This window comes from Sebastes fasciatus, chromosome 11 (assembly GCF_043250625.1).
Source record: "Sebastes fasciatus isolate fSebFas1 chromosome 11, fSebFas1.pri, whole genome shotgun sequence".
NCBI lineage: Eukaryota > Metazoa > Chordata > Actinopteri > Perciformes > Sebastidae > Sebastes > Sebastes fasciatus.
The window spans coordinates 8,600,286-8,623,476 of NC_133805.1; the positions used below are offsets into that span (position 1 = coordinate 8,600,286).

Here is a 23,191-nt window from a genome sequence, read left to right on the forward strand (position 1 = left end):
CAGAAACACATGCGACAGCTTCCTACTTTAAAAGGAACTTATTTTTGGAAAGTGCCACTGGCATGGAAAACAAGATAAATAACAACAGTTCACACAAAGGAGTCAAGAGATAAAAGAAACCCCTGAAATCTATGCATGTTGGGTTTACTTTCTCACCTCTATTCTACACCCTCTTCTGAGCTCTTTTGTGGAAACACATGGACTGAAAAAATGGGGCACTTAAGAATAACTTCGGTATTTTTCAACCTGGACCCTATTTTCCCATATTTTTGTGTCTAAGTGACTAAGGGGCGTGGACAACGCCAGCCATGCCGCTTTCATCCTTTTATCCAAGGTGCTTGGGAGGTTGCGCTCCCGTCGCGCCTGCCGTTACTAAGCAACCAAAATGTGCGTGCTGCGAGGACGATGATGATAAAGTTGCGTTGATTTAGCAATAAGCCCCACTGACTGAAGTAATCTCAGTCAAAACAAAGATAAATGGATTTCCAACACTGTCAATCCCTCACAGTAGCTTTACTGCTCGATTTCTCTGTGTCAGTCTGGCTGACCTTTTCAACCGGATGTTGTGACGTTCTTGGACGGAAAGGGTGAAGCAAGTGAAATAGTCCGTGGGACAGATGGTAAAGCTCGGAGTAGCCCTGCACTAAAATGATGTCAATGTAATGTTACATTTACTAAAAGTACTTGTTTTTGCCACTGACAGACTCAGACTTGTTATTATAAGTGTCTGACAACATTATGGAAAGGACCGATCGCAAGCAGAAATCTCGTTGTGAAATCTAACTATCCGTATACTGGCTTAAATAAATACGAGCGGCAATCAAATTCAAAGACCTCATCCACTTTGTGGAAATCATCTAAATATTCATCCTCGACATTGAAAATCTTTTAGATAACACTAAGCTACGCTTTCTGTACTCCGAAACAACAAACCATAGATGTGTTCCACTATTCCACCGTTGTCTTCCGGCAACACGTCATCTCGCCAGATTTTAGAACGAGACTTCTCTTTGAGCGAGACTCTTTCCATAATGTCAGACACTTATAATAACAATCAGAGCCTGTCATGGCAAAAAAAAAAGCACATTTAGTGGACGTAAATGACAGTGCCAGCTTGCCCCAATAGCAACATATTGCAGCCAGTGAGCAGCTGCTGTCTACAGCGCTCTCCCTCAATACTGGAACAGTTTCAGAAATTGTTGTTCCTATTAGTCAAACACAAAAACATGGGAAAATAGGTCGAAAAAGTTACCCTTTAAACATATAATAACAACATATATAACAATAAAAAAACCTTAACCTTCTAGGTGCCAGATGCCATTTTTAAAAAGTGGTAGCTACAAATAAATAAACATTTGTTCATGGTGGAGAAACTGCCCTTCGAGAGTTTTATCCATCACAAGAAGCTCGAGGGAAAGGTGATTCCTCAAAGCTCAGAATAAAGTCTAAGGTCATTGCCAGGGCATTTGCCATCAACTTACAGATTCTGGTGGTGGGTGCCCTGCTCTGTGTCTCCGTGGTGGGCGAGGCCTGACGTGTGTCACGTGACGCAAGGGCGAGCCGTTGGTGGGGAGGGTGGACAGACACTCCCATGATACCGAGTGGGTTAGAGGGGCAGAGTGCGGTGGAGCAGAGGGGGTAGGAGAGGGACTGGGCTCATCGCCTAGACCTACAACAAGACAACATCAAAAATATTTTCAGGTCACATTTTGGCCTACAGTACACTGCATATTGATTTCAATTAAATAGATTGACGTTGCAATCAAATAATTACTTATGAAAGAGTTCTTACATTAGATTTTTCTAAACTCAAATATTAGAAGACAAATACAAAAAACTTCTATGGCCTTTGTTTACATATTCATGCTACTGTAGCGGCCCTGTGAGGCAGAAAATGGTTAAAAAAATGGATGAAAATGGAGAGGATACTAACTGTTCTTGGACCATCATTACCACTATGGGGGGGAAAAAATCAAGTTTGTCCTGATAACACAGTCACTGTTAGCATAAGCATTAACAGGGGTGAGAGAAGCTAAAGCCAGCTTAAATATTAAAAGACATGATCACTCATCTCATCAGGCAAGTTGCACACCACTTGTGCAGGATGAAGAAATACAGTAATTTTATTACAGCTAGAGAGTCAATTGACCCTGAAACTGCTATTATTGTAAATGCATCATGCTACGTGAGCACTTGAGGGGCAATTAGCAGCACAAAAACTCACTCTGTCTGGTGGAGACGGGACGAATTCTTCTAGTTCTGGAGCTCCGCTTCTTAATAGCCATCGTGTCCTTTAGTCAAACGAGATAAATGTGTAATGAGCGGTGACTTCATTTTAAAACACTGTATCCAAATACGTAAACACAGATATGACAACAGCACACAAAGAAAGCAAAACTAATGTAATATATACATATTTCGGTCGAAATCAGTTTGAGTGCTTTACAGCACAAAACAGGAAGTGGAGCGACATTTGGGACGCGGTGGAGGGAATGAAAAGCTGATGAAGAAATTACTTTCAACATGCTCTTCAATAAAGGGAGAGTCATAGGTGCAGAGATCTTCGAGATTGTAACTTTAAAGAGGACCTATTATGCTCATTTTCAGATGCACACTTGTATTTTCTCCTCTTTTCACCCTCTGTCTGAAATGCTCTGTTTGAGCGCTCAGTTGTGATTGGTCAACCGAACCAAACTCTTTGGACTCCGCTCCAGCTTCGGTCAAACTAGCTTTGTTTGAGGGTGTGCCAAATAAGCTGCTAAGCAGGTATTATGCAAATGTGTTACTTGGTGACATCACCACGTTACAGAAGAAAAGGAGGGACTTCAAGCAAGGCGTTTCAGGCAGTTCAGGAGCAGTGTTTCTGTGGGGGAGAGTAACTCCCTTTGGCCTGGACTTTGGGCTTTGTCACTTTGCAGACCTTTTACATGCACAAAAACACACTAAAGGACAGGGAAAAAGCATGATAGATCCTCTTTAAGTAATTAAGTAATGCTCAGAAATCATACACGTAAAAAGGAACTCACTATTGACAAACCAAGCATACCCATACATATAATCAGCACGTCCTCAGAAACTTACTATTCCCAGGTTGACGCCAAAGTCCTCATCAGGAAACTCCAGAGACTCGACTATTCTGGACTGTCTGATAGTGCGTCTGCCCGACCCGGCATCATCCCAACGCTTCGCCTGAGACACCTGCCGCAGCTGATGCAACACACACACACACACACACACACACATCAAAACACATGCACAAACACGCCGTGATGACACCTGGAACAATATCCTCCGACACAATCTCAGAGGAGAAGCGTGTCCGCCCTTGTACACAAGAAGCTCACAAACAAAGCAAAGGGGTTCTTTGCAAAAGCCCATGAAGAATATGAATAAAATACAATTTCTTGATTATCAAAGCAGAGTGAGGGAAGCATAGAGGACAAACTCGCACTGCAGCAAAAACAGAGGAAAAGAAAATGAGATGTAACGGTAGAGGCAAGTGAATGGAATGCAAAACAGAGCGGGGCCGGCAGTGTTATTGCCAGAAGTCTATTTTTCCCTCCTTTTCCACTTGCTTCATTTTAAACAATTCAATTTTATGGAGAGGAGAACCTGCAGGGTCTAATCATGTCCTTAACGGACTCATATCTAGTTGCTGTGTTGTCTCTGAGTGCAATATTCTCTGAGAAAAGCTGCTCCATACTTATACCCCCTCATCCCCCTGATATGGTAATGACACACAGCGGCTCAAAAACAGCACCTACTTCAAAAGAAACTAAACTTAAGATACTGAAAATTACAAGATAGACAACTTTTTGACAGCATGGGAGATCAGAAACATTAAAGAAATCAGATTTAATGGGTCCTCCATGCTACAGAGAGTCTTTCATAGGAGACCAATAATGAGCTTCTGCACTTCACACCAAATTACACGACTACTGATTCTTAACTCACTAAATGTTATAATTTTCTCGAGTGTTTACTTTGACATTTTGAGTGTAATCTGGAGGCATTTCTGGGCCGACTCCGACGCACTCTGGTTGACACCGATGTCACTGGAGGCAGAGTTGTACCTATGTGGCAACATTTTATGAATAATGTGTGCGATCTGTAATAAACAGACTTTTTTTTTTAGCACAGTTATGTATTCCGCAGCAGACAACACACTTCAAAAATTCAGTGTGCTCGGATTAATCCATGACTCATTTTACTAACAAAGATATTGACTTACAAAATGAAATGAATCATCATGTCGCAACACAAACACACTGCACAAATCGGTGGCTGGTTTTGTTGTTGGTTTGTTTGGGTTTCTCATGGATCAGAAGCAATAAAAATAAGTCGTTGTTTTTTGGCGAGCAGCAGGAAACGATGTTAGACTCGGAAACAGTGACTGCCTTTTCAAAGTGTGGAAACAATCCAACCAACGAGAAGAAGTCTGAGGCAGGGGGCGTGTCTGCATCCTGTCAATCACTTACTGTTTAACCTACTTCTGGAGATGAAGCTTGGATCGATGTAAAGGTGGACATTCTTTGAGTTGGTGTCAATTTCCTCCCAAAATGACTTTGATGTTGCAGATTTATGTCGAACAACTTTAAGGAATAGTTCATCATTTAGGGAAATACAATTATTCTCTTATTTGCTTCAGATGGAGTTACAGTCGAGTTAGATGGAGTGTTGTCAACACTGGTCCCCTTTAAACCTTTGGACAGAGCCAGGCTAGCTGTTTCCCTCTGCTTCCAGCTACATAACTAGTGGACAGACATGAGAGTGATATCAATCTTGACATCTAACTCTCGGCAAGGAAGCGAATAACTGTACTTCCCAAAATGTTGAACTATTCCTTTAAAAAAAGACATTTCAAAAGCCCTGAACTTAAAGCTGAAATCTGTAATGTTTTGTGGTTAATGTAATGTTGTGATCTACCGTTATAGTGAAGTGTGGTAAAACATTTTTTTTTAAATACCATTAAATTTCCTGTTAAAGGGATAGTTTGGGTGTTTTGAAGCAGGGTTGTATCGGGTTCTTAGCAATAGTCAGTGTATTACCTACAGTAGATGAAGGTCGGCACGTCCCCAGTTTGGAGAAACAGGAGTTACCGCACAGGAGCGAAGCAATGTACTGCTATAGACGAGGCTGACAGCAAAACGTATTTTAGCTTCCTAAAAGAAAAGCTCACCAAAAGAAATCAATATCTGCTTAAGTGTACGCTATATCTAAAATACGTTTTGCTGCAGGCCCCATCCGCAGCAGTACACTGGGGGCGTGTCAATCATCTCCTGTAGGTAATACACTGACTATGGATAAGTACCTCATACAATCCCACTTCAAAACACCTGAACTATCCCTTTAATCTGATGATGAACTAGATCCTAAATCTTTGCTGTCAAAGTTATAGATTTCAGCTTTAAACACAGGAACATTTTGTTCTACATTTCTACAAAGAAGTCATGCAGAAAGGGAGTATTACCAGTACCAGGGTTTTATGGGTGTTATACAGCTCTTGTAGAATCTGATCCACTATGGAGTTGGTCAGATAAGAGACCACGGACAACTTCACCTCCCTGAAAAGGAGGAGAACGAAGGAAAAACATAGGAGGGGATTAATAATTAAAATCGGTATGTTAGCTGTAGTTCTTGACTTGACTTTGAAGCGTTCCACCAGCTGTCCTCCTTACTCCAGGGCTCTGTTGATGTCCTCGGCCGCTCTCTCCATGAGGGCGTTGCGGATGGCAGAGCGAGGGATCGATACTTGTTCGGAGATGGACGAGAGGGGCGGGGTGAGTCTCTCGGCGGCTGAGCAGGACATTGGACACAGCTCGCGGCACAGAGACACCATCGAGTCCACCACCACCTGGACACAGTCGACCCGAGACGTGCATCAACACACATACATTTTTAATACGTTCTAAAAAATATACACATTTGTGATTCTTTTGTTCCAAAGAATTTCATTATTCATGCACAGTGTCTCTTTATGTGCTTGCTTGGATTTTCATCCAGCTCCTTTTACTCTCACTTGTCGTCATCTTTTATTTATGCGCATTGCAGCAATCCGTTCATCCAACTACTAACAATTCACATGATCTGTTCGCCCTCCTCCACATCTGCCATTACCAGTTCAAACCAAAGTTGGACATCTATGCATGAACTGAATTATGATCTTGACCTTTGCAAATTAGAAATGTAGCCTTCTACGTGACGGCAAAATCGGAAAAGCACAAACAAGAATTTTAATTATGCTCGAGTAAGTTGAAATTCAATAGAAAGTATCCCAGGTTCCTCCTCGGGGCCGTGTTACTTTTTTATCATTCGACTGCCCTGTGCTGCTTGAATCCCAATGGGAACGGAGCGCAACTAAGATAATATTAAACTGTTCCTTCGCTGTGAATTTAAATGCTACATTTCTTTTGAAGTCGGCACACCTGCACCGCACATACACACTCACAGTCGCACGCTATTAATGGGCAATTTAAATGCAACTGGTCCAGAGCTCCACCACTGTTTAACATACGGATGCATTGGGGAATGGCTGTTGTCTGCGATTACGGGTGCGGTTCCGCCACCAACCTACCTGCAGCTCTTTGTCGGCAGCCTTGGCCAGTTCTCCAGCCAGGGCGTCCAGTCGCTGTTTGACGGGGCCGTCCACTGACAACACGTGGGCCAACTCACACAGAGAGGGATACAGCTGATACACAAACACACAGCAGGACAGGGAAGAGAAGAGGTTAACGTCAGTGGAGGAACGATAGAGTATCAAAAGGAATGTTTTCATTAAGCAGAATGTCCTCCATCATTGTATTTATTATATTGTTGGTTTATTATATGAATGTGTAAGTAGTATTTTGATGTAGTAGAAGTTACAGATGAAGCTAATTTTGACTACATTATATACTGTTGGTTGGTTTTAAACCAGTGGTTGTCAACCTTTTTCCTAAGGGGACCCCTTCTCTATCATGGAGTAAACTGACGACCCCTTGCTAAATGACTATTTTATGGATATTTCATATTAAATTCTATGCATAACAATAACAGTACAGAACAACTGATAAACTGTACAATTAACCCAAATAGTGAACACAATAACTGCAGGACGTTTCTGTAAAATAAGCAATTTGGATGAATTTTGAGCAGAATATTTCTTGTGAATATCCATCAGAGATGAGTTTTCTTGTTATTTTTAGGGACTTTAATACAATTCTCTGTATTATGTATTTTTTTTAAATTATTTTTAACAATCATACCTACTTAGTTGGTTTCTTTTTTGACAAATTCAATGTTTTCTTCCCCCAGATGCTTGGCTATTGTTCTATTAGCTCTTTGGTTGTTTTAACTTTTCTAATGCAGGTCGAGGCTGTTTATTAGAGAGGGAAGGCTTTGTGATTATAGCCTGTGGCCAGGTCTTCACCGTGCCCTTATCCTGTTGGATTTGTTTTAAGTTCATATTTTAAATAATCCAAATTTTTAAAAATAACAAAAAAGTTGTCTTACACCCCCTTAAAATCATCAAAATCGTCATATTCTTTAAACTGATAAGTTCTGTCCGAGCCACCGTGTTGAAAACAGCCAAGCCAAAACAAAAATAAAAATAGACAACTGACTAGACATAAAACACACTTCCTTCTAGTGTCTGCATCCCACATCCTTTGGTTTGATTTTTATTATTGTGTAATGCATAAATAATATGCCCAAACAGGCTTACAAGACACCATTATTTAGAAAATAAAGAAAAGACAAAGGCAGAAACCAGAGTAGCAGTATAAATCACAAATAATACTAGACAAATAAACCATCCTGATGCTTTTTCCAAGCTTGAGATACAAAAGTAGAAAACTTATTTTGTCATCATCCGAGCACCAAAACATGTCGGAATTTTGAACAGACATTTCATTTATAATAGAAGTTTGTAACTCATCATAGTGTGGATAATACACAGGAAAATGTGATTCATTTTCAACTTCTCCTAACTTGCAGTGATTAGCAGTTTAAATGTCACATACACAAGAAATAAAGTGGTAGTCTACTCACAGCTCTGGAGTCCCTGGCTTCTTTGAGGATCTGCCTGGCCGTCTGGACCTCCTCTCCTTCCTCGCTGCCTTTCAGGACACTCACCTGCTGCTGCACCCGCACACACAGACGCTCCATCACCTACGCACACACACACATAAAAAACACGACAACACGTGAATACACGTAATCATATACAAACTTGTCGGTAAAATACACAACAAAAATACAAATCTTGACTTGTTCGCCTACGTGTGTGGAAATACAAACACGCACCTGTTCGGCAGTGCTGGTGACGAGGCCTTGGTGCAGACGAAGAGCCTGTTTCTGAGAGAACCGCTGAGTCTGGTTGTTCCTAAGCAGGGCACGCTGGATCTGTCACACACACAGAAAACAAACAAAAAGGGAGAGGAGTGGTGGAGATGACAGGTGTTTACAAGGCACAGTGTGCATGAGACGGGAGACAAGTCCATTTGCAAGGTAATAAGGAGACAGGAGAGAGTTCTGATCCCCAGAAATAAACGGAACGCCTTTGATTTATTTTCTTAGACTCAGCAGGTGTTCACTGCTTAACCATCTTATGTAAAGAACAATGGAATCAAGAGCTTCACAGACAATGTGCACACAAACAAGAACCCTAACCCAAATAAAAGCTTCATACACTACATATGCACACTCTTAAGGTAAGACCCAGGAAATGATTCATTAGGCTGGATCCATTTCTGATGTTGAAGAGAAAAATGTTAAGCTGATGTAAAAATATACTGTTGACATTGTTTTTTTTTTTATGCTTCCGGAGATGTATCACAAATGCTCCTTTAGCCGCCTCCGAGCTTCTGGGGAGGCGAGATTTTGTGTGTGACTGACTGACAGCTGAGCCGCCGGGGGGATGGAGTTTGACGTGCGATGTAAACAGACTTGCTCTGCAGCTCACAAGCCAAGTGACAAACAGCATTTAGTTAGCAGTGATATAGACAAAAATGACCACACTGTTCAGTATCTAAAATGACAGATCTTTATATTTAGCAATCTCTCCTGTCTAGCAATGTCAAAACGCCCACTTTTCCCTCATGGATATTTGTTTATGGATTTTAATGAGACATTGTGAAAGATAAGATACGTATTCAGGCTAATGTTCGCTTTTCGCACACAGCCTTTGTCTCGTTTGTGTCTTTGTGGTAGACTGCTGTCTGGCTGTCAGTAAATGTCACTGTCATGCATCCCATTTCTCCGGTATTTCTCCCTATTTATGGCAAATTTTCACACTTTTTTGTCCTTTTCCTTATCGCAACCTGTTTCTGGAACTGCACAGTGTGTATAATCCCTACTGTTTCCAACCGGACGACAATAGAGCTACACCTACTGTCGTTTCCCGGCAGATGAGAGCAGTCTATGCTCGCAACACAGTGCAGTTTGAGGTCGTGTTTAAGCTTCGCTCGCCACAGCGTGCAGCGCAGGAAGTTGGGCTTTGCTAGATGCAGCTAATATTCGTTGTGGTTTGGCGGAAGCCGTTAGAAATAACGGATTTCAGAGCGAAGTGGTGCCGTTGTCGTGTTGTGTCTGAAAGGACCTTCAGTGAGTGAGAGATGGAGAGAGAAATGGAGAGTACTAAGAGAAAGAAATACTCAAGCAAGGGAAAAATGTATAAAAACGGATGAATATTAGTTTATATCAGAGATTCACACACATAGTTCACACCAGAGAGGTGAATTATTCAGTTTTCTTCCCTGGAAGTTAAAGTTATTATTTTGTTATTTTCACTCTTTTAAAGTCACCAGAATGCAGGAAACAAAGTCTTAACTATGGAGGACAGAACCTGCCAAAATAAAAATAAATAAATAAATGACTCGATAAATAAATAAATAAATGACTCGATAAATAAATAAATAAATAAATAAATCGTTAAATGTAGCAAAAATAATATAAAAAATAAATGTAGCATTCAATTAATTTATAAAATTTGACATAAATTGATATTTCTGTGTTTTTTTCTGCTTCTTTATTTATTTATCTTTGCCTTAATTCCCTTATTTATTTACCCTTCTGTTTAATTTTCCCTTTCATTTATTGATGTATTTATTTTTATTCATTTTAAAATGTATTTCTATTTATCTATTCATGCATTTATTTTGTATCTATTTATCTATTTTGCATTTATTCTTATTTATTTTGTATTAATATGTTTATATTTGCATTTGTTATCTCTGTATATTGCAACTCAAATATTGAGAGGGCATTAGGAAGTCTCTGACAAGAAATTGTCTTTTCAAGCTAACTTTTTTTATGGCACATATCCTGTGAAGGGGGAGTTTTAATTTACATAACTCACTGACACACAACATGTGTACCTTGTGTTTAGAGCACATGGAGAAATTAAAACTCACATGGAAGAAGACATGAATGCTTTTAATTCTATTTAGAACATGGGGTAGTGGTGCACTTCAGCCTCTTGTGGCCAAAATTTGTATTACAACAACAAACACACACACAAAAAAAATATTCACCTGCCAAAAGTCCCGTTCCATAGATTAAACTTTTTTTTTTTTTTTTTTTTTTAAAAAGGAACTTCGAAAGATTATCCTGAAAAAAACTTTTTTTCACCTGTTCTTAAGTCATAATCACAGGAGAGACAACAACTTAGATCAGACTTAGAAAATGGATCACCAGATTTTCTTTTCTCACTTGCCCCTCAGGGCCTCCGTAGAGGGTTTCCACAACAGCAATATAATAATCTATCACAACGTCCACATTTAATCATCATTTCTTCTGCACAGGCAAATGAAAGTCATTCATCAAACTGAAATGAATCATCATCCCAGTTGTCAGGTAATGCTGTTATTAATTATCTGTATTTCTGTAATGTGATGCAGCAAATTTAGACATCACAAACTGAAGGAACGAAAGCTCCTCTCACCTTACTCAGGGCATGGTCCGTCCTCTCTGGGGCGCCGCGGTACGCCTGAGTGATATCACTGAGGGGGAGGGGCATGTACTGGAGGGTAAAGTTGCTATTATTTGGAGAGGGAAGAAGGAGAAAGAGGGAAGAAATAAAAGATAATATTTAGGGCTGTCAGTTGATTAAAATATCTAATCGTGATTAATCACAAAGTAATTGCACATTTTTTATCTATTCTTAATGTACTTTTAAAGGGAGATTTGTCAGGTATTTAATACACTTATCAACATGGGAGTGGAAAAATATGCTTGCTTTATGCAAATATATGTATATATTTATTACTGGAAATTAACAACACAAAACAATGACAAATATAGTCCAGAAACCCTCACAGGTACTGCATTTAGCATAAAAGAAATATGCTCAAATCATAACAAGGCAAACTCAAGTCCAACAGGCAACAACAGCTGTCAGTGTGTCAGTGTGCTGACTAGACTATGACTTGCCCCAAACTGCATGTGATTATCATAAAGTGGGCATGTCTGTAAAGGGGAGACTCGTGGGTACCCAGAGAACCCATTTACATTCACATATTTTGAGGTCAGAGGTCAAGGGACCCCTTTGAAAATGGTCATGCCAGTTTTTCCTCGCCAAAATTTTGCTTAAGTTAGGAGCGTGATTTAACCTCCTTTGCGACAAGTATGTTGTGGTTGGTATCAATGGATTCTTTAGGTTTTTCTAGTTTCATATGATACCAGTACTGAACCTTCACTCTAGCTTTAAAACTGAGCCCACTACAACCTCCAATTGATTGATTGAATAGCGGCCAAGGTTAATTAAAAATCGTAAGTTGCATTAATGAAATTAGTGACGTTAAAACAAATTTGTGTAAACGCATTATTATCGCGTGACCTTTGACAGCCCCAATAAAAATGACAAGGGCTGTAATGAATGTCATATTTTTACATTCAAAGCTTCTATTGAGGTTTTTGAATGAATCTCTGAATGTCTGTCGTCATGATTTATGACGTCATCCCCCTAAAAAAATGGAAAAACATATATAGATTTTTTGGTTATTGCGGTTATATAAACGTAAGTTGCAATAACAAACAGGAAGAATTGTGATGTTAACAAGAACAAACAGGAAACACTCAGGGCACTTATAAACAGTTGTCTCCAATTCCCTAATACTCAAATGCACACACACACCCTCGCACAGCACACACACACACTGAAAAAAATGTCAGTTTGACTGGCATGCACATCAGAGGACTGATGAAATGCTGTGTAATAGTAAACATTGTAGCGAGATGGTTATCTGCCTCTCAAGTGGGTGTGTGTGAGTGATCCGTTTTATGTGTGTATCCCCTCTTCAAACGTTTTTTTTTTTTTTTTTTTTTATGTCTGTGTTGTGCTCATCTTACTGCTCCAGCGCTCTCGCCACATCTTGGAAGCCTGTCGCTGTGGTGTTGTTACGATCCCACGTCACACTCCTGAGAGGGGATCAAACCGGCAGGAAATAGGGGAAGACAGGCACAGAAAGGAGGAAGAAGGAGAAGAAGAAAAAGAAGAGGATGAGTCACTTTCTAATGCTCCTAAAACAAACATATCACAGTTAGCATACTTATCTGACCATGCAGCTGCACAAACGCATCACAAACAGGATTAACCAGACATTTGTCTTTTTCTTTTTTGCTACATGCATAGAAAGAGTCCACATCACAACATTAAGAATGCATGAACAAACTGCCGGGCAACTAATGAGCTTCTGTTATTTCACGGTGCAAATTCTCCACCTACACTCGGCACTGTCTAACTCCTGTTTTTCATATATCAGTCATTTTCAGCCCCTCTTTCCTCTCATCCATCCTCCTCCATCTCCATCTCTCCTTCCCTCGACTCGCTCTGCCCTAGAAATTCAATCAGCTAAACCCAGATCTAACTCCTTGGGTGGTCTCCCTCTCCTGTCCCCTTCGTAACTTTCTCCCTCTCTAGTCCATATCCAAACCGTTTCCCCATCCTAATACTTCCATCCTACCCCCCGTCTCGCTCTCTGTCCTCCTTTCCCCCCTCGCTCTTTCTGCCTATCTCGAGAGTTTCCATCTGCTCGTTCCATTCCTCCACCTCCAAAAAACACACACACACACACACACACACACACACACACACACACACACACACACACACACACATCTTCACTCTCTTCTCTCTTCTTTTCTGGTGCAATACATTGTATGCCTGAAGGCCATTTCCCCCTCCCTCCACCCGATTCTCCTCGCTATCCCTCCGACTCCTCAGTCTTACCGTCTTATCTCTACATGGTTCACTTTCCCCCCCTCTATCTTTGAAGCACTGCACTGTTCTGCCTCTGAGCAACCTCAATATATCCTCTCCTCAAACCATACCTAACATATTCATTTTCTCTCTGACCTTATTCTTTCATCTGTCCTCTTAACACCTCCCTTATCCTGCTCCGTAAGAGTGTGCTCTGATCTGCAGGGAAATCCCTCCTTCCGCTCCCAACAGAGTAGTGATTTAAAGCACACACCTGAGCGTCGTGTTGATCTGCAGGGCTTTGCTGAGCATCTTGGCCCCGGAGTCCTCCAGGAGGTTGCCGCTCAGGTCCACCTTCCGTAGGCAGGCGTTGGAGCCCAGGGCGTTGACCAGCACCGTGCCACGCTGGCGAAGCCTCGAGTCGGCCAGGGAGAGGGAATGCAGGGCCTGGAGGAGGCACAGAGAGGAAACAAGGTGAGAGATGATTATTTCAAAGGGGAATTAAATGTGAAGTTTTATTTTCCAAATATCTGGAAATGTGTTGAGGTTTTGAGGATTGTTACAAAACTTTTTAAACCGGATTTTCATCCACGTTCTTGTATTATTGATCTTCGAGAATCAATAATACAAGAACCTGGATGAAAATCTAATTTTCAAAACACCATTTTCAGCTCAAACCCTCTGCAGTTGAATCATTTAGTTTTTCTACTTGCTTAGAGATCCAGTGCATAATAATCAACTGCTTATGTGGACTTTCTCTCAAATTTCCATCCACTTTCTTTTCTTTTATCAGAAGAACTTTATGAGCAGTACTCTTGCATTAGGACCTTATCTACTATAAACTGGTGGTGAACTACATCTTCTTGCAGCAGGACACACATTACAACTGTTGAGCGTATGGAAAAATCATTTCAGTGTTAAAATGTGTTCAAACCAACTAGCAATTAAAAAAATGTGTACTTTTCAGTGAAACTAAAGTAACATTTTCGAATTTCTAAGAATATTTTAGATGAGAACCAACATATCTAAGCAATTCTACACAATTATGTTAAGTTGTTATGGAAACATGAATTATAGTCTTTGCTATAATTTTGAAAGAAAATACTCAAAATCGCTTCGAGGCAAGAGTTAGTTGCCATACCACTCATGTCTGTATGCTAAATATGAAGTTGGAGCTAGCAGCTGGTTAGCTTAGGTTAGAATAAAGACCGGAAACAAGGAGGAACTGGAACTTGTAGTTTTTACACTTTTGTACAGCTCAAAGCTACTATGAGGAACTTTAATTTTGTGTTGATTTTGGCGGGCCCTGTGGACAAAAGCGATGGTGTTTTGGAGCACCAGAGTCCCTTTTTACTGCAGCAGGGTCTGAAAGTCTGCCCCGCACAGTCCTGGGTCTGGTTCTCCCGTGCCTCCCCTCCCTCCAGCGGGCCCAGCAATACGGCCTGGGCCTCCAGCAGCGTGGTGTCGGTTTTGACTCCCAGTGGGGACCAGCGATCAGCGAGGCAAAGCTCTGAGGAGCCGCTGCTGCAGGGCGTGGAGCCGTCCACCTCCCACTGGAGCTCTGACCCCAGGTCGAAGGTGGTAGCAAAGCAAGATCTGGGTCTGTCTGCGGTGGCCTGGACCCCGCTGGAGTCTGAGCAGAAGGATTTTCTGGTAGAGGCTACCTACGTGCCGTAAATCGTTTCGTCTGATTTCACGGAGTATCGGATCCAATGACACATTAAGAAAATCTATATAGAAATAGCCAATATTCTCGCTGATGGTCTTGTTTACATATGTAGGTCATATAGCGGCATCAGTATTAAATTGAGACTGTTTCATAACCAGTTAAAAGTTAATTGTAGTAACTTTAAACAAGCAAGATTAACCTGTTAATTACTGAGCTTTAGAGTTGCTGGTTGCTGGATTTTGTTACCTTTGGACAGAGCCCGGCTGGCTATTTCCCCATGCTTCCAGTCTTTTTGCTAAGCTAAGCTAAGCGTCTCCTGGCTTGCTCTCATTTTCTCACTTTTGATGCCCGCAGCTGTCTGTGACTCATGTACTGAAGTGTTGGCATGGGGCCCTGGACCAAAGCTGTGCAAGGAGACACACAGAGATGATTCAGATGTTTGAGTTGTCATCACTTACACTGGGCGAGTTGACTAGCAGGCCAATCTCTGACAAACTTCCTTTAAACTTACACACTGACACCCATCTGTGCCTCCGTTAGCGGGCTTGCACACATGCATCCGACCGCACTCAGTGCGAGAGCATCGTTGTGAGCTATCACCATCAACAGTGGTAAATAATTGAGTAAGCTACTTGTCATGCTGGATTTACAGAGCGGAGAGCAGAGAGAGCCCCGGGAGCCTCGCGAATACACTGAGACCAAATGAATCTTTTTGCCGAGCCCCGCAGACAACATGACTCGTGTGCATGTTCGCACCTCCTGTGTGTGGCAGGTGGGAGATTGCGCTTAAATGCACATGAATGAGAGCAAGAATTTAAACAGCGACAAGTGTGTGTTTGTGCGTGGTGGCGTGCACAGGATGCGCGCGCGTGTGTCTACAAATCTGTGAGGCATGTGTAGGCGTGCATCTGTGCGGAACGCCACGGAGGATTTGTGTACAATATGTTGCATAATAATCCAACTCACACACTCTTCCTCTTGCACCAAATGAACCAGCTTCTGCAGGATTTCATCCAGCACCCTGGAGGAGGCAGAGAGAAGAGGAAAACATTCATCACCAGTAGTCGTCATCGCGACCATCTGTGCTGCCGGTTCCGCCCCCCTGCGTGGTCCGTACCTGCCCTTGATGTTGAAGTTCTTCCCCAGCATCAGGTGTTTGAGGGAGGGGTGCTTGGAGAACGCTGGGATGACAGCCAGCAAGTCAGCATCCAAACCTGCACACAATAAAACGCAACACACACATCACTGGAGTGCAACGCCAGCAATACTACGCTCTCCGGAGTCTTTGTGAAAACCCACTTCCAAGTGTAATTACATGTTTCTAAGCATCGAAGAGAGAACAGGCATAAAACTTAAGATGATACGTTAACTTTCATATCAAACTGAAAAAGTCAGATAGAAAATTTCTGGGCTGTCACACCAGTGACTCATCAATTCCTCTGCCAGGTGCTAACGGTTCTGACTTTCAAAGCTCAGTTGGGTTTTTTTTCATCTCATGTTCTGTTTTGGAACAAAATCTCACTGCCCACTGAAATGCCAAAATACTCTTAATTAACCCCCTTACACCCACCCACTCACATTTTCAAAAGCTCAAGGATGGAGGATGCTGCTAAGAGGAAGTGGTTACCATGGCAAGATATTTCAGCAACAAAAGGATTAAATGCCTCTTTCAGAGAGACAAGAAATAGCTATGGTTAAATAAACTTACATGCCTCTGATGTGAGGAGAGTTTATTTTAGTGTCAATGACAGGAAACTATGAAGGAGCTGCACCAGAGACGTGTGTTGGAGGAGACACGTATTAATGTAATGAATAGCTCTTTAGGAATTAAGGCAGTGGTCATCCAATTTGCTATGTTCTTGGAAGTGGTTGTAAATGGTAAAAGGACAGTACTCCGTTAGGGTTAAAGAGAATGAGTTTCAGTGGTTTAGCATTGAGTATGAGTAAGTAGTAGCTACAAGATTAAAGCAACAGTAGGCGTGATTGGTTTGATTGATTAAAAAAAGACGTTTTTATAAAACGGTCACTATATCCTGACAGTAGTGCATAAAACAGGTAATCTGAAAAAAATCATGTGCCTCTGTGTCCTCTGGTGCTCCTAATGGCATCTGCAAGATTTCACAGACCGGAGGAAAACAACCAATCAGAGCCGAGCTGGAGCCTTGTCGCCTCTGTGCAGCTGTCAATCACTTGCAAACTCCGATCAAACTAGGCAGCGTTGATCAAATATGAAGCAGTATTCTGTTACTGGAGTGGCTATGTAGAAGATGCATTTTACGCCCAGAAGCCCGGAGATCAACCAGCACACCTTTGCTGTAATAATACTACCACATGCTTTTGATTAAACACAATATAAATGGGCCCCACTACGAGACAGGGCTGCGATTAGCTAATAATAAAGGACCTGTCCCAGTTGGTATTGTACTTTAGAGGTGCAAATTCACTAACAAATTTGCCATTAATGAAATTAGCAAATGCAATAGACATGCAGTGAACCTGGGAGTATTGGGGCCCCTGATGGTCTGATGCACCACCGTCTTTGCTCACTTTGCCCAGTTGGTAATCCAGACATGAATATAAAAGAAAAATAACTTGTCTTCATCTGCACTGTGTTAGTTCAGGCAGAGCACCAAATTCACACTGGCATTGGGTGACTGGCATCAGCGGTTTCATTCATCTTTCATAATCACTGGCTCGTTCACCGGCTGCTTGGCTACCAGCGATCATATTCATGAAGTTGCACAGCTCTGACACTTCGCAATATTCCTCTGCTGATACACTAATGTTAGCTCCCTCCACCACCCCTACCTCCTCCTCATGTGATTAGCTTTCGGTACTGTTGATTCAACTAAGCTCTAATGCTCATGTATGTTTATTGAGGGGGATTAGCTCTCCCAGCAGAATCCTTATTGCCGCTCCGATTCTTCCGGGCTTCTTCAAAGAGCAGAGCTTTTTTCTGACAAATCTAACCGTATAAGCAGTTGCTATAAATTCTCAATTCCTTCATATGCATATATTATGTATACGTAAGTGTCTCTGACTGAATTCTTGTTTTTGTGTTAGGAAAAACCTTTCAATAATTAATTGAACAAGTTAAGAGCTTAAAGGACTTTTAAATACATCTCAATACCTAGAGGGACTCACATGTAGTGCCATCCTTTAAAGGAGTACTCCAACAATTTAGTGTTGCACTTCAATTGTTCAGTTGGGATACACAAACAGATTAATAAAGAATGGTCATCTGTGCACCAGAGGCTGAGATATCCTGATTTAGTCTCTAGAATGGGTCAAGCTCCAAAATGCGGCATCCTACAATTCCCAAAATGGCAAACTCAAGCCCAACAGGCAACAACAGCTGTCAGTGTGCTGACTTGCCCCAAACTGCATGTGATTATCATAAATTGGGCATGTCTGTAAAGGGGAGACTCGTGGGTACCCATAGAACCCATTTTTATTCACATATCTTGAGGTCAGAGGTCAAGGGACCCCTTTGAAAATAGCAATGCCAGCTTTTCTTCGCCAAAATTTAGCACAAGTTTGGAGCATTATTTAGCCTCCTTTGCGACAAGCCAGTATGACATGGTTGGTACCAATGGATTCCTTAAGTATAGTTTCATATGATACCAGTATCTTCACTCTAGTTTTAAAACTGAGCCTGCTACAACCTAAAAATCGCAAGTTGCGTTAATGCATTAAAGAAATTAGTGGCGTAAAAACAAATTAGCATTAATGCGTTATTATTGTGTTAACTTTGACGGCCCTAGAAAATATACAACAACAAAAGTGCATCCCATGTAGGTGTGTGCATGCTTCGTTGTCTCTCACCATTATCTGAGATGTCTAAAGTCGCCACGCACGATACCCGAGGAAACAGCTCCTGAATCACCCCGGCTCCTGCTGACCTCAACTGTGGGAGGAAGACAGAGAAGAGTGAGGCATGATGGGATAGCCACGAGCGTCTATCTGTGAAGAAGATGATGCGAATATACCTAGAGCACAGACTAACAGAGCGTACCTCACAGCTGCTGATGTCCAGGTGTAAATCAGAGATATGAGGGTTATTGGACAGACCTAGGAACAGAGCCCTGCAGGTAAACACAGGCGGGGTGGGATGGGAAAGAAGAGAGAGACAGAACGGGGGGGAAAGCAAAGCGATAGAGAGAGAGAGATTAATGGAAAAGCAGATAAGGAAAGAGGGGATGATAGGTAGATAAGAAGAAATGAATGGATAAAGGTGAGGTGAAGATGACAAATAGAAAAAAACAGAAAGAAAGATCAATCCCACATAAATCCAATTGCTTCTCTTCCTCCCTCTAACAACCTGAACAGATCATGTGAGTCCTCCCCGCCGCCCCATCCTGTCCCACGCTCTCCTCCGTACACCTAAAAGTTTTAGAGCCATCTTAAAGGATTTACAGAAAAGTAGCTTAAAAAGGAAGATTCATAGCTCACTACCTCCCCCCCCCACCCACCCCCCCCCCAAAATCACCTTAAAAAACACGGTATTTATTCAGGAGAAATGGCCAATTGTTGCGCATACATACACACACGCACAAGCCCAGCTGGATACAAAAAGAAAAACTTCATTTGCACATCAAGGCTCTGCTGGAGGTTGCACTCGCGCAACGAATACACATTTAAGAGTTATGCACCATGAGAGGAGGTAATGAGGAGAAGTGCTAAGTGGGGAGTCCGCTCCGTCCACTTTGGCTGAGATCCATCACGCGGGCACACAATCATCTCTATTGTTGTTGGCAGTTTGTTTGTTTACTCCGCTATTGATTGTGTTTCTTGGCTACGAGACGCTAACAGCAGGCTACACACCTAACAGAGAAACTGTAATAAAGCATTATTCCGTCTATTCTCTTAGGGGAAAACTCGCTTTTTATGTTTCGAGCTGGTTTAGCAACAGTCAGATCTCCTGAAGCCGGTGAGGATCCGCGTCAGCACGGTGGACGCCAGCCAATACGGGGGCTTCAATCCGTGTCCTCTGATTGAAGGCCAGCCTGCCCACATAATAGAAAATGGATCCGCTGTCGAGGAAGAAGCGCTTGAAACCTAATGCGAGCCTTGATGATTAAATCTCGCTGATGGTTTGGATGCAAACTACGCTCCATATGGTAGGAGCTATTTTAGTGTTCAAGCCTGACACAATCAAAAAAACAGAAAGATCTTATATTTTCAGATTCTCCTCTTTGGCTGTTTGCTAAAGGTTGGATATAAAATGTAAATTGGCCTTCAGCAGTGATCCTCCCTGTGTGCAATTTCGACAGCGCTTTAAACTAAAGCACGTTACAGCATCATGAGTGGACACATTTTTAGCACGAGTGGGCCCCCGGTGGGAATTCATCCTTTTACCTCTTCCAAGTTTGACTAAACATTGTCGGCGGCACAAATGGTTGTTGACACAGAGAGGCGACTAACTGCTGGTAACACACTTACAGAGGTGGATAGTTAGAACATAATGGACTACATGAGTTGTCATATAAACTACTTATATCATGAACCTTATTCATAGCTAAAGAGATCTCCACATTTATGTGAGCGTACAGCTGCTGGACCGTAATCTGAGATGCAACACTGGCTCCAATATTAAAAAAATAAAGCAATATGTCTACTACACCTCCATATTGGCTCATTTACAGCATTTCATTTTTAATAGTCTCATTATAAGGATTTCATTTAGTCTATTCAATAAAATATATTTTTTGGAGCAACACATTCATTTGTTTAATCATTTCAAGCCCTGTATAATATTCTCATAATATTGCAATTAGGACTTTGATAGCATCTAGTAAGATCTGTATCTCTACCTACTCACTTTATCCAACAGTTTTTATTCATTTAAAGAGGACCCATTATGCTTTTTTCCCTTTCCTTTAGTGTAATATAGTTTTTTGTGCACGAAAAAAGGGTCTGTTAAGTTACAAAGCCCAAAGGGAGTTACTCTCCTCCACAGTAACACTGTTCCTGAACAGCCTGAAATGCCTTGCTAGAAGTCCCGCCTTTTCTTCTGTAACGTGGTGATGTCACCAAGTAATACATTTGCATAATACCTGCCTAGCAGCTAATTTGGCACGCCCTCAAACAAAGCTAGTTAGAGCGGAGCTGGAGCGGAATCAGAAGAGTTTGGTTCGGTTGACCAATCACAACAGAGTGGGCCAGCTGACCAATCAGAGCAGACTGAGCTTTTCGGGAGGTGGGTGGCAGGAGCTCAAACAGAGCGTTTGAGACAGAGGGTGAAAAGAAATGCTGCAGCAGAGAAAAATAAAGTTTTTTTGAACATTAAAGCATGTAAACATGTTCTACTAGAAACCCAAAATACAAGTATGCACCTGAAAATAAGCATAATAGGTCCTCTTTAACATATACACAATAGTGAGTTTATTCAGCATTCTCACATAATATCAATATAATATTACATGGACTGTTTGATGTGTATATTAGCGCATCCTTTTGACTTTTATTGCAGTTTATTTTGCCAACTCATTATGTGCATCCCGTCCAGAGGTTCTCCAAATGAAGAGGAAGTCACTGTTTGCCAATTGGCTGTCACGGGGAGTGATACACTAGTCAAAGCTGATCACCGTCCGTGGAATATTCATGAAATAACCACATCATGAACGCCACAACTAATGCAGAGGTAAATACAAACACTGACAGAAGATTTGGTTACCAAATGAAGGAGTACTGGGTATCCACTGATTATACTAGTTTAGCAGTCAATGAGCTACTTTCCAACGTTTTGTCCCCACAGTACCGATCCAGACTTTAATTGAAGGTGTTTGAATATCGATCCAATATGTAATGTTTTCCCAAATGTTTAACTTGTAATCCTCACTGTGTGGAACTCATTGGAATCATTGCAAATGTAGCATGAGGCTAGGTATTGCTGTTTTATAATGATAAAGTAACTGCAATGTGAACCAGCTATGTCAGGATATCATACTATTTTAAGCATGCCGATTCAGCATAGTGGATTGGTGCATGCCTAATTATCAACTCTAGGCCTTAGTGTTTGCACTACACTGAATACTGCACTAAACAACTGATGTATATAGGACCACATCACAAAACATATTCCATTCACATTTAAAACCTCAGTAAACTGCATATGTTATTGTGTAATGTATTATCATCTCAACCAATGAATTCGGATGACAACATATGTAGATCCCCATTTACTCTGTACTGCTGGATTCTTTCTTTCTATGTGGAATTAACATGCTGCTTCGATTTGATGGAGCTTTGGTACCTTTATGACAATTGCACCTGGCACTGAAATAGATTTTTTTTTTTTCAGTTTTGAAAATGCAGAGCTTATTTTTCACAGGTCACTTCCTCTGTCAAAACTGACCTTAAAAAAACAACAATATCTTGACAGTGCACTTTTGAAAGTTTGTTTTGATGCGCTTCTTGGATTGATTTATTTATTTTGGATTTATTTATTTATATCTTCAAGAGATGGATTTTGTAAGTAGCATGGCCATATGCATCTGTTATCACCTCCCAAGGTTGTTTAGGGGATAACATCTTTAATACATTCTGGGTGCATTTACATATGAATTTTATTCTTTTTTTGCTGTATGGAATTATAGTCTATACATATATAATGGCAAAATGCAAAGGGGGTCAAATTGAATGAGGTTACTGGAAGATGTACAGATGCTCCTTTGTCAACTGTTTGCGGTTCAGGCCGTACAAGTGATTTGCATCATAAACAGGATGTTTCAAAGGTCCATTTAAACCCTTGCCTGTGACAGTGAGTATGGAGGATGGAACCTGCCAAAATCAATCAATCAATAAATAAATGACTCGATAAATAAATAAATGTCATTAAATGTAGCAAAAATAATATTAAAAATAAATGTAGCCATTAATTAATTCATGAAATGTGATTGAATGAATGGCTACATTTATTTTTTATATTATTTTTGCTATATTTAATGACATTTATTTATGATTTTGGCAGGTTCTGTTCTCCATAAGCTGGCTCTTCTCATTTCCCAGTTTGCACATCCTTGATTCTTTTCCTCAACTCCTCGCGTCTTAGTGCCTCCCACCTGACCACACAAGAGGAGGAGGCGAGGAAGAGGCATGAGGAGAGAGGAGTCGAGGCAACAGGCATTTAACAAATTGAGACATCTGTGCTTCGGGGCCGTCAATTAAATATGACGTGTGGTGCAGCTGTGTGTCACGCCTCTTTCATACGTCACAGGTGCCGAACAGACTTCCGCAAAGGAAGCCCTTGTGCATCCTAACTCACAGCTCCTCAGACAAGCCTCCTCTCTCCTCCTCAAGATGCATTTTAGGAATTGAGACATCCTTCAAGACGGCATGCTGAG

General features: G+C 41.3%; 1 protein-coding gene across 3 annotated transcripts in view; it reads right to left on the reverse strand.

Annotated features, from left to right (window-relative positions):
• Positions 1-23,191, reverse strand: part of carmil3 (capping protein regulator and myosin 1 linker 3) — a 92,881-nt gene that overhangs the window by 14,221 nt on the left and 55,469 nt on the right. The window contains exons 17-31 of one of the 3 annotated variants that reach the window (XM_074650310.1): positions 18,862-18,931; positions 18,672-18,753; positions 15,964-16,060; positions 15,813-15,867; positions 13,452-13,624; positions 12,328-12,396; positions 10,922-11,015; positions 8,284-8,382; positions 8,029-8,148; positions 6,575-6,688; positions 5,679-5,854; positions 5,477-5,564; positions 3,082-3,207; positions 2,225-2,291; positions 1,482-1,669 (exon numbers count right to left, since the gene is read on the reverse strand). In XM_074650310.1, the coding sequence (XP_074506411.1) occupies positions 1,482-1,669; positions 2,225-2,291; positions 3,082-3,207; positions 5,477-5,564; positions 5,679-5,854; positions 6,575-6,688; positions 8,029-8,148; positions 8,284-8,382; positions 10,922-11,015; positions 12,328-12,396; positions 13,452-13,624; positions 15,813-15,867; positions 15,964-16,060; positions 18,672-18,753; positions 18,862-18,931 (1,618 nt within the window). Of the gene's footprint in view, positions 1-1,481; positions 1,670-2,224; positions 2,292-3,081; positions 3,208-5,470; positions 5,565-5,678; positions 5,855-6,574; positions 6,689-8,028; positions 8,149-8,283; positions 8,383-10,921; positions 11,016-12,327; positions 12,397-13,451; positions 13,625-15,812; positions 15,868-15,963; positions 16,061-18,671; positions 18,754-18,861; positions 18,932-23,191 lie in introns of all 3 variants that reach the window. The other 2 variants (XM_074650309.1, XM_074650311.1) reach the window with 2 other exon arrangements.